This window comes from Oratosquilla oratoria, chromosome 16 (genome assembly GCF_046742065.1).
Source record: "Oratosquilla oratoria isolate Oo_2021 chromosome 16, ASM4674206v1, whole genome shotgun sequence".
Lineage (NCBI taxonomy): Eukaryota > Metazoa > Arthropoda > Malacostraca > Stomatopoda > Squillidae > Oratosquilla > Oratosquilla oratoria.
Genome location: NC_134792.1, coordinates 39,902,401 through 39,914,900, shown reverse-complemented (window position 1 = coordinate 39,914,900; position 12,500 = coordinate 39,902,401). Strand labels below are relative to the sequence as shown.

At 42.9% G+C, this 12,500-nt stretch overlaps 1 protein-coding gene across 3 annotated transcripts in view; it reads left to right on the top strand.

Moving 5' to 3' along the window:
• Nucleotides 1–12,500, top strand: part of cv-c (RhoGTPase activating protein) — a 1,018,432-nt gene that overhangs the window by 979,268 nt on the left and 26,664 nt on the right. For all 3 annotated transcript variants that reach the window (XM_076199563.1, XM_076199564.1, XM_076199562.1), the window contains exons 7-8: nt 2,877–2,948; nt 8,481–8,623. In XM_076199563.1, coding sequence (XP_076055678.1) covers nt 2,877–2,948; nt 8,481–8,623 — 215 coding nt within the window. The remainder of the gene's footprint in view (nt 1–2,876; nt 2,949–8,480; nt 8,624–12,500) is intronic.

Genomic DNA, 12,500 nt, shown 5'->3' with positions numbered 1-12,500 from the left:
TGTGTGTGTGTGTGTGTGTGTGTGTGTGTGTGTGTGTGTGTTTAAATGTACTAGTGAAGACTTCTAACCTCTTGTAAAGCCCAGCTTCAGCACCTGTGCTGGATCCGGGATGTAGAGAGGGCACCTGTTCGTCTCCCGAAGGAGGAAACAGTGCGGCCTACTCCGCATTCCCCCTCCCCATGCAGAGCAGGATTTCCTTCATCGGAATCCCTAAGAGACCCTCTTGACCCTTTATGGCAAGACGTTCTCCCTCACCTATCCCCAGTCCCTGCCAGTCGAAAAAAAATCGTCAGACGTCAACCAGAATAAACTGTTCAAGTGTGACGTGCTAGTAAATGAGTCTACACCTTAGGTCCTGACAGTGGAAAGTCGCACATGTGAATAAAATCACCTGACGGCAGCTGGGATAAAAGGAAAAATGATGACACGAGGTGTTCAAGGAAAGGCACTGCAGGAGGAAAAGGTTCAACTTGGGCTGTGGCAGGCAAAAGTCAAGCCATTGTACTTCTTTATTTGTTCTTTTATCTATGCGTTTATTTATTCATTTGTTTTTGTTTGATTAACATCGTTATTATGTTTACCTTATTTCATTTTGATTTATCATTATTATTATGTTATTATTATTGTTATTATTATTATTATTATTAATTATTATTATTATTATTATTATTGTTTGTTGTTGTTGTTGTTGTTGTTGTTGTCATCATTAGAATTATTATTATTAAAATTATTATTAGAATTATTATTATAATGATGATAATGATAATGAGAATAATGATGAGAATCAGTAATGAGAATTAATGATGATGCGAATTAATAATGAGGATTAATGATGATGATGATAGGAGGAGGAGGGAAGGAGAGATGGGTGGTGAATGGGAGTGGAGTATGAAGAGATGAAATGGGTGGGAGTGGATTTATGCCTTTGACTTTGGCTACTTCCCTTGTAAGGGGAAAAAGCCATTGGTGTATGTCGTCGTCTTCATTGTCGTCATCATCGTCGTCGTCGTCGTCGTCGTCGTCATCATCGTCATCATTGTCGTCATCATCATCATCATCGTCATCACCATCGTCATCATTATCGTCATCGTCATCATCATCATCGTCGTCATCGTCGTCATCATCGTCGTCGCCGTCGTCGTCATCATCATCATCGTCATCATCATCGTCATCATCATCATCATCATCATTTTTTTTTCAAATACCACCACGACCTGGCCTAGTGTAAGACCTCCGTTGTGCCGCCCTCCCCCTCCCCCTCAGCTCCCATCCCCCCCAAAGGTGCGGATGGGTGCCGCCGCCGTCGCCGCCTCCTCCGCGCTTTCTCCGCACCTGCACGTCCCCACCGGAGAGGCCGCGCGCGCCAGATCTACTGTATTGGGAAATGGAAGGGGATCAGTGTAAACGCACCGTGTGTGTATTTACCTAGTTGTATTATACGGGAAGGGAGCTATGCTCGTGGTGACCCGTCTTTGTATCTTTCAGCATCAAGTTTTTCTTAAAATGTTTGCACACACTGTTTCCTTATGTAATTGATTCCAGGTATCCACCACTCTGTGTGTGTTTGCACGTGTTTGCGTGCATGTGTGTGCGTACGTGTTTGCGTGCATGTGTGTGCGCACGTGTTTGCGTGCATGTGTGTGTGCGCACGCGCGAGCGTGCATGCGTCTCTGTCAGTCTGCACGTAAAGGGAAGTGATGGAGGAAAGAAGGGAAGGTAAAGGGAGGAGAAGGAAAGGGGGAGATAGGATAGAATTTTTTATCCATCCCTTGCAGCGGCACACTTGACAGATTTTGCCATGGCTAGTGGAGGTCTCGACCGTTCAAGGTTTCGTTCAAATCTGGGACCACCACCCGCCCGCCATTGGGCTGAATAAAATCAACAGGCGCGTCCCAGAAAAAAATATAAAAAGTGTGTAAATTGTGTCGCGGGAAGCGTTTAATGGGTGGAAAGCGGGTTCTGGGAGGGTGGAGGTGAGAGGAGGGAGGAGGAGGAGGAGGGAGGAGGAAGTGGAAGAGGAGGAGGAGGAGGTGGGGAGGAAGGGTGTGATGTTTTGGTGTCGTGGAACTCCTGTGGAGAAGAGAATGGGAATGGTTGTTAATTCCTTAACCACCAGCACCACCACATCTACCGTCGCTCCACCTGTGGAAGGAAGGACCGACCCCCCCCTCGCCTGAATAAAATCGTCTGGCGGCAGTCAGAACAAATATGTAGTGAGCGCCTTACTATTGGTTCTTTTAAGAGAATACGAGATAACTTTATAGATGGCGATGATAGGTGGTAATGGACATGGAACTGCCTAGTGTAGGCCTTAAGGTCTCGTGCAGTCTCCTTCATTCAGCTGAATGTAATCGCTTGGTCTCAGCCAGAAAAAATATTATCAAGTATTACGTCGCCGTCTCAAAGGAGTTACACATTTTTTCCAATATGAGATTTTTTATCAAAGCTTCGTCATTGTTCTATATTTTATTCTAATATACATATTTTTTGGAGGAATATGCATTTCGAAATGTATTTCTGTCTTTGCAGAACTACTTAAGCATAGTGAATTTTATCTGAATATATTTCTGCATGTTGGCCTCCTCAAGCCTCTTGATGCTGATGGCTTAGAATTAAAGTGTATTGCGGTTAATGAAAATGTATGTTCGTTCGCTGGGACCCATTCAGTGTCGTACACACACACACACACACACACACACATATGTATATATATATATATATATATATATATATATATATATATATATATATATATATATATACAATTTCCCTTTACTGAACTTTTGTTAACATACCAATGATATATTCATGTTTTTTGTATGGGTGTCTTTTTACTATTAATATTATCATTAATTTCGTTCTTTCTATCTTTGCAGAACTTGAGGCTATCGAGGCTTGCAAGTGGCTCCGAGATGCAGGCTTTCCCCAGTATGCGCAGATGTACGAAGGTAAGCAATCCGTACCCTGCGTCCTTCAGGTCCCAGAAACCCACTTTTCCAACATAGATCCTCTTCTTCCACAAGGGCGGGTCTATGTTGGAAGATTAGGAATCCGTACTTGCCACTCCCCGTGTTTGTTAGGAAACAAAGATAATAGTTTTGTGTGAAATATCCTTTTATAATTTTTGAAAGGGATTTTAAATTCTGGTTTTATCGTGAGAATGACACCGTCCAAATATGCATACACACGCACGCATGCGCGCACAAATGTGCACATACAATACATAAATACACACACTGTATATTCCAGCGTACCACATTCTCCATTATATTTTCTTGTTTGAGGAACTTGCATACTCAGAGACGCAATCATACGTAATTCCCACTCTCCCACTCCCACTCCCTCCCCTTCTTCCCACTACCCCCCTCCCTCTCTCCCTCCCTCCCTCTCTCCCTCCCTGCCTCCCTCTCTCACTCTCACTCTCCCTCTCGCTTTCTTTCTATTCTCCATTTTCCTCCACACTGAATTTGTAAATGCTTAGATATTCTTATATGGACATATATATACATAAATAATGCAAATAATATATTCACTTTAACTTGATAAACCTAAACATTAACAATGAGAGAGGAAAGAGTGGTATATGGTGACAAAGTGCGATTCAGTGAAATGAGAATGAGTGGTCAATCATTTGGCAACACTTAGTCGGGAAAAATCTCTGCAAAGTTAAAAGAAAACGGGATATAACTCAAATGCGCTGGATTAAAAATGTTCATGCCATCCACTTTAACTAATGTTGTTATGTAATTTGATGAAAGTTTTAATCCAGAATTTAGGTTTATGTTACATCAGGAATCCAGCCGTGTGTTTCCAATCTACCCGGACCCGAACGCACGCGCATACACACACACGCGCGCACACACACACACACACACACACACACACACACACACACACACACACACACACACACACACACACACACACACACACACACACAATTGGTAGAGTTCCCGGCTGCCACTACGGCTGTCCAGGTTCGAATTCTGCCCAGGGCTGAAATAATTTCAGTATCGCTGCGCTGCGGGTTGTTACTCCAACTCTCGTGGGCGGGGATTTGTGTGTGTGTGTGCGTGTAAGGTCACAGCATTACCCATAGATCGGTCATATATGAGCTGTGAGCTCTCTTCCGGAAGGGAAATAGCTGTCGATCACGAGTCCAACACGTGATCCAAGACCACGGTGAATCACACATACACACACATTGGTGTAATGGCTTAGTCTGCTAATTTATTGATCCCGAGTTCAGTAGTCATCAAAATTCTACGTTTGTGTGACATCACATCATTACTCATAGATCGGGACATAATGAACTCTCATCCTGGAGGTTAATAGCTGTCGATCAGGAGTCCTGGACGTGTTCCAAGACAATAGTGAAGCACACACTCACGCACGCACACACACACACACACACACACACACACACACACACACACACACACACACACACACACACACACACACACACACACACACACACACACACACACACACACACACACACACACACACACACACACACACACACACACACACACACACACACACACACACACACACACACACACACACACACACACACACACACACACACACACACACAAAGAAGACAGGTAGACTGATGCTTCCGTTGCTCCCCTCCTCCCTTCTCCCTTGTTGCACTTTACCTTTTTTTTTTTTTAATTGCTCCATGTTCACTTCGTGCCTCCCCTCCTCCTCCTCCTATCCCTCTTCCTCCCTATTTGGTCGTGATTCATTCACACTTCCGACCATCCCCTCCAACACCAGTCATAACAAATCGCTCCCCCTTTTCTCTTTCGGGTCCTTAACGGTGGCACAAGAGGTGACTCACAGTTTGGGTTATGATGATGGTGGTGGTGGTTGTTGTCGGTGCTGTTGTTTTCCTTGTAAATTTTGTTCTTCTTATTCTTGGTCTTGTTCTTGTTGTTTTCGGTGTTCAACATTCTTTTTGTTCTTGTTCCTCTTGCTTTTCTTCTTGTTGCTGTTGTTCTTGTTGTTCACGTTGTTTGTTGTTATTGGTCTTGTTGTTCTTGCTGTTCGTTCCTGCTGTCGATTTTTTATTATCAATATCATGTTATTGTAGGGAATAGTGGAAGGCGTTCCTTCCTCTAATCGTGAGCATCAGAGGTATACTAGTTTTGAATTTCAGTGTTGGCACCACCTCAGCTTGGTCGTGCTGTTTATGTTGGTTTCAGTTTCCATTCACAAACGCAACATTCATTCCAGCACGCCAAACATTACACATTTACTCTCCACCATCAAAACAACCTTGCTAATCCGAGCTAAGCCAACATAATTTACGAAGGCTGTAATGTCGCCGACGGGGTCAGTCAGGTGGTCTTGCATTGGCCTCTTAGAACTTAACACACTATTTCTTTTATTATGAAATTAAGGTCATTATCACTATTGCTATTATAGTTACAATCATCACTATTATTATTATAATTATCATCATTACTATTACTACTACTATTATTACTACTATTACTACTATTAATTAACGCTACCAACCCCCCAAATCTGTGTTATTTAACCATATGTTTAGGCCCAAGAGGTGATTCACCACTCGAGGTAAATATTTTCTTGGCTCAGCTGGCCCAGCTGGCACTTTCACAGGCTCTTTTGTTGCTCGGCAACCTCAGCATGCGCGAATAGATAAATTCGCGAGCCTCTGAGTCATCGATCGTATTATAAATGCTAATCCGATTCGTATCCTGCTTCCGCGATGACCTTGATCGCCGTTAAACCTTGACCGAGGTCGGTCGTTTGCGAACGGTGGTGACCGGATGGTAGTTTAGGTTTCGTAAATGTCGTCAGATGATTTTATTGCATTAAGGGAGTCCTCCACTTCTTCCTCCCTCACTCCAACAACAGTTCGAAAGATAAAACCACTCCCAGTTAATTCTTTAACTACTTTAGTTAGACATGTATAGAGCTTGTGATATTCTTAACTTTTAGGTGGTTGCTGTACACACCGTCTGTGTTAATTTCTTCATCTAACTGATGAATTCTTGAAATTCATTTTGTCAGTTTCTGTTGTACTTCACTACATGTCCTCTCTTTTCGCCTGCTGAAAAAAATATTTCTCCCTACGATATCCTTCTCTCTTTACTGGGTCTCTTTAATATTCACAATATGCTCTCTTTTTGCCGAGCCCCATAACCGTCATACTACATTTGCAACCGTCGAATTGCATCTGTCATTTATGACTCGAAGACTAAAGTTTATAGATATCGTCTTGTAGGGTCTTTCAAGGACGTTTCCTTTTTTATAGGAGAATCTCTCCTCCCTGTAGCCTGACAGAAGAGCTGAAGAGGGTCATAAGGATTTCGAAAATATATGAAGTCGACACGCTACAGCTCTCTTGTACGTCATATCAAGAAGACAGTGATCACTGACCATGTTTGCCCTCCTTGCATACTTCGTTGCTTGATGAGATGACCAAGACATCTCCGAATGGAATCATTATATTTCGAAGAACACGAGCGCACACGCACACACACACGCGCGCACACACACACACACACACACACACTCGTGGCGCAGTTGGTAGATCTCCCGGCTACCAGTACGGAGGTCCGGATTCGAATCCCGCCCAGGGCTGGAATAATTTTAGTATCGCTGCGCTGCGGGTTGTTACTCCAACTCTCGTGCGCGGGGAGTTGGGTGTGTGTGTGCGTGTAAGGTCACAGCATTACCCATAGATCGGTCATATATGAGCTGTGAGCTCTCTTCCGAGAGGGAAATAGCTGTCGATCACGAGTCCAGCACGTGATCCAAGACCATGGTGAATTTCACACACACACACACACACACACACACACACACACACACACACACACACACACACACACACACACACGTATGTAGTTGTACCTAAGTCTGTTGTATACATTTATCAAATTAGTTTTCCTCGTTTTTGACACCTCGAGAATTAAGCTGGGCTGAATTAAACGTCAAGGTACACAAGAGATGGACGTTGATACATGTGCCTTTGGGTAAACAGTGAAACGGGAGACCTTTTGCAACTTTGGCAGCTCAAGGGGCATTCTCCCGCGCTGAATAGAATCGAGGTCGAAAACTCTTGAGTGTGTGTGTGTGTGCATATGTGCATGTGTGTGCATATATGTGTGTGTGTGCATGTGTGTGTGTGCGTGTGCATATGTGCATGTGTGTGTGTGCGTGTGTGCATATGTGCATGTGTGTGTGCATGTGCGCGTGTGTGTGTATGCGTGTGTGTGTGTGCGTTTGTGTGTGCATGTGCGTGTGTGCGTATGCATGTGCGTGTGCATGGATATGTGTGCATTCTGTGTGTGTGTGTGTGTGTGTGCGCGCGCGCGTGTGTATGTGTGTGTGCGTGCGTGTGTGCGCGCCTCCTTTCCATCTGTCTGCCCGACCTCTTTCTTCGATGTAGATTATATATGCAATATTTCACACTGTTTACCGCAAGGTTATATTAATTCGGTGAAGGAAATACCCCTTGCCCTCAGCCCCCTATCCCCCTACCCCCTACCCACCCTCTCCGTGCACCCCTGCCCCCCCCCCCGCTCCCCCCTTAAACCGCTATTAAGTCTGAGCGTCAGCACCCAACTCTTCGATTCTTGGAAGGCTGGAAGTGTTGTCATCCATTTCGAAGGACGCCGCTCTTTGTTATAAAACGTACAGGACAGCTCGCTCTATCCTCTCCCCCTACCCCATCCCCACCTCCTTCTTTCTATCTACCTCTCTCTCAGTTCTGTATTTTCTATCTCCCGTCTCTCTCTCTCTCTCTCTCTCTCTCTCTCTCTCTCTCTCTCTCTCTCTCTCTCTCTCTCTCTCTCTCTCTCTCTCTCTCTCTCTCTCTCTCTCTCTCTCTCTCTCTTTTTCAAATTATTTTTATATCAAGAGAGCTGACTTTCAGCGACTGCGTCCCCATCCTCCTCTATACTCAGCCTCCTCTTCCTTATCCTCCTTGTTCCCTCACTCTTCCTATTCTTTGTCTTCCTAGTAGCCAGTGACAGAAGCCGGCCTACACTAATACAGCATAGACAAGAGTCCAAAGTTTCGTCTCGGAGAGATCTATGGTAGGGCCCAAGGACCGGTGCCATATACTATGGTGCTGTGGATTTCTGATCAGTTAGACTTGAGGCGACAAAACTATTATACAACTGACCTCAGGTTATAGCCCTTTACAAGCAAAAAAAAAAAATCTTTCACAAAACTCTTTTATTTTTTTTAATGAATGTATTATGCCTAGCTTTTTCAGTAAATTAATATATCATTCTGTCCTGAGTTATGTTTTCACCAACTCTTCAAAAAGGAACCCATTAATTAAAGAAAAAAGTTAGAGTTGCTGATCTAGGAGAAAAATCGTGCACCTCCCTCAGAAAATTTGTTTAATCTATTTTGACGCCATTGTTTATCGTCACATCATCATTACTGACCATGACGTCATTGTTTTTGTTTTATTTTTTCCACAGAGCTCCAGTTCCCCCTGGACCTCCTGTGCGTCGAGAAGGACCACAACTTCCTGGACCCGGACTCCATGCAGGCCCTCTTCAGGAGGCTGAGAGCTCTGAACCGATGCGCCAAGATTCGCCTCGACTCCTCCAGGAAGAATAATGTAAGTGGACAACCACAACCTGCATCATGCGGGATGGTGACTTGTGCCGATTACCCGGGGTGGGGGTGGGGGTGGGGGACTTGTGCCGATTGCCCAGGGTGGGTGGGGTATCTTCTCGTGTTCTTGTGTGGACTCGATCTTTGTAGCTTCGGCGGGACACTGGTGTTAAGTTCGATGGTGTGAAACTGGTGGTGATAGTGGTTTTACATCTTCGGACCCGAGTTCGAGTCTGACAGCTGACAGATCCCTGTGACTTTTTATTTATTTGTTTATTTATTAATTGCTTTTATGTATCTATATATGTGTGTGTATTTATGTATGTATTTGTTTATTTGTCTGTTTATTTGTGTATACTTTTAGTTAATTATATTTTCTTGTGATTGGGTTTGGATTCCAGGAGTAGGGAGGTAATGTGAGGTTTGCATGATTCAGTCGTGCTGGGATTCTTCACGGGTCGTATTCACAAAGATTCCTACAATGCAAGATACTGCATATACAGTATATGAAATCATGGGGAATCTATTGATCAATTATCTTTTCTTTGTTAGTATGGGGACCATGTTAAAGTTTCTTGTCGTTATTTTTGTTTCCATAAGTACATTAAAAGTCCTCTCATAACAAATTCAGTGTTGAGACTTTCTTTGCAAATAACGTGACGCAAGCAAAGAGAGAGGAGAAGGAGGGAGAGGGAGGGAGGGAGAGGTTGGCCAGTGGTTCTGTGGTGAACACCACCATGAGAGTTTCGGAATCACTCCCTCAACCACTCCCCTACACACACACACACACACACACACACGCATGCACGCACGCACGCACACGCGCGCACACACACACACACACTCACTCACTCACTCACTCACTCACTCTCCCCATTTTGTGGTTCACATGGTGATCCCTTGGTTAGCAGTCACAGATTTTTTTTTTCCTTAAATGATCGACAACACACAAAAAAATAATTAGATAAAAATAAATGTACAATAATTTTTCAAATGTAACTTTCATTATTCTCTTTTTTATGCATACTTTGGCTGGCTACCTTCCTTATAAGGAAGAAAAAAACTTTTGGCATATAGATAAATGATGAACGCAGTTTTGCTGCAGAATGGATATTCGTACGTAGAGAAACGAAAATATCAAATGTTCAGAAACGAACATTGTTTGTATAGCCCAAGACCAAAACGGGATTAAGTAACTGACCACAAGCGTTCCAAGATTATTCGTACTGTTTTTCTTTGGTTTGGTGACACATAACTTCACGCGACGCGCTCACATACTTGGAAAACGCTGAGATAACGGCTGATGACGCCGCCGCAAAGGAAATGGCTAACGTGACTGATCAGAAGTGAAAACTTAAGGGAGTAAGAAGATGAATCTAATGTCCAAGTATACGGAGCTTGTGTCCCAGCGCAGGGGGGTGGAGCTTAGGAGTGACGTCATAACGCTCTGTCCTGTGGCGTAATCGCATAATATCGGGGACCCGTGACGTCATGTCGACGGCGTCTCAAAGGTTTGATAAAGTCATATGGAGGCAGCCAGAACAAGTGCATATCGTTAGTTGCAGTGAACTGATAAATATATATAAAAAAGATAGGTCATTTAAAAAAAATCAGAAAAGAGAGAAAGAGGGAAGACATTGGATAAAGAAGAGAGAGAAAAAATGAACGAGAAAAATGATAGGTCGAAAAGAGAGGTAGGAGAGTGATAAACTCATAAAATTCTTTCTGGCTGACACCAGACGATTTCATCCAGTCGATCGAGAGCCAATTTGTTCCGAATTAATAAAAAAAAAAATGGAGGGAAAGGTAAAAAAAAAATCTAGGACAGAAAGATAGAGCGGGTGAAAATGGAATGTCCGATCCAAGACGCAAGGATAAAAAAAGAATCGTAATAAAATACAATTTGATACAACCCGACCGAGTATCCCTCATTGGTTCTTGGAACGTCTTTGACCAAGTTGAAGGAATTCGATTATGATGATGGCTGCGATTGGATAGCGCTTGGTCAGGCATTCTCGACACCCATCTCCCCACACTCGCTCTCCTCTCCTCTCTGCTGCGTTCCACGTATAGTAAGAGTTCCACCCAATGGGTCAGTTCAACCATGGGGATTCCAAATCACCCAGAATCAGTAGCGGTTTAACCCAAGCGTGCTTCTGAATCTTACTCATAGAACTGTCTCCACAAGAAACAGCCCCACCTTGCTGGGGAAGACAAAGGGGCCGCCTGCAAAAATTTGGGTTCGGACAAGTTCACCGTTCCTGCCGAGGAAGGGCTGTTTGGATGGGAAGGGTGACTACGTGGGGGCTTGCCCGGGTAACCTGTAGAGAGTGGCGCCGGTGTGTAAGTGATCCGTTTCCTCATGATTATCATTATTTTTTATGATGATGATGGCAATGACGATGATGATGACGACGACGAAGGTGATGATGATGACGAAGTTGGTGACCTTAAGTTTGATCTTTCAAGGCCAACTAAAGTCAGCCAAGGTCAATACACTGCCACAGAATTTCGGTATAAGCAGGAATTGGTTAGCTTTACTTCCAAGTTACCTTTCTAGATCTTGGACTTCGTTTTCGAGGTGGTAACGGTAGAATTGGCCACATAGTATGAAAAGTGGGAAGAGGGTATGCAAATTAGATATTATACAAGTTTAAGTTGTTGTTATTAAGTTTTGAGTTGTTGTTATTAGGTTTAAGTTGTTATTATTAATTTTAAGTTATTATTAAGTTTAAGTTGTTATTATTAAGTTTAAGTTGTTATTATTAAGTTTGAGTTGTTATTATTAAGTTTGAGTTGTTGTTATTATGTTTTTGTTATGAATCTTGGGCTCGAAGCAGCGGCGACGGTAACTGATGTTTACTAAAGGCCATGAGTCCTGTGTGCAACGACATGGAAAAGAAATGTCCTGGATTGCGACAAGAAGGCGTCAAACGACTTTGCTCTGAAACCAGCGGGGTCGGGCCGGCGCTGAATAAAGAAGCCATTTCGGTGGTAATTGGGTAATTGGTAGAGTAAACAAAATGGGGGCAGAAATGGGGCAACAGATAAAAATGGCGAGGTCATGTCCACGCTGTCGTACAAATTCCGTTTAAGCTAAACGAGCGGAGATTTTTCGTTTTTGTTATGTTAACCTTTTGGTATGCCGTTTCTAGATTCCATAGAATTGCAGTTTATCGTCGTTTTCTTTTTGTTTCGTTTTTCTCAATAAAATTTAAATGCAGTAAACTTTGTGAATAGTATTGAATACATTTTGGTATGCCGTTTCTAGATTCTATAGAATTGCAGTTTATCGCCGTTTTCTTTATGTTTCGTTTTTCTCAATAAAACTCGAATTCAGTAAACTTTGGGAATTGTATTGAATTGAATGGAGTAGAGTTCCATCTTAAGAGAGTGACGTTTGAAGGAGAAGAGTTGAGTTCTCTTCAGCTGAAAGCCTCAGGGTCAAATTTCTTTCGCGGGATTGGGTTGTGTTAGGCATCCAGGAAAAAAATACAAGATAAAAGTCACGGGAAAAAAGATAATCTAATCTAAGCTTAACCCATTCAACTCCGATGACAAGATGTCTTGTCATTTGGTCAAATAAAACAAAAAATCATAAAACACCAAAATGTTTGATCAAACACCAGAAAAATATGACGTCAATCCTCGCTTCGCTCGCAGCGAAGCGAGGACTGACGTCATATTTTTCTGGTGTTTGATCAAACATTTTGGTGTTTTATGATTTTTTGTTTTATTTGACCAAATGACAAGACATCTTGTCATCGGAGTTGAATGGGTTAACTGAAGTGAAACCTTTCCTAACCAAGATTAAAAAATTTCCCAGTGACTTATCTATTTGTGTATTTGTTTGTTTGGTTAAACATTTGTTTTTTACATAT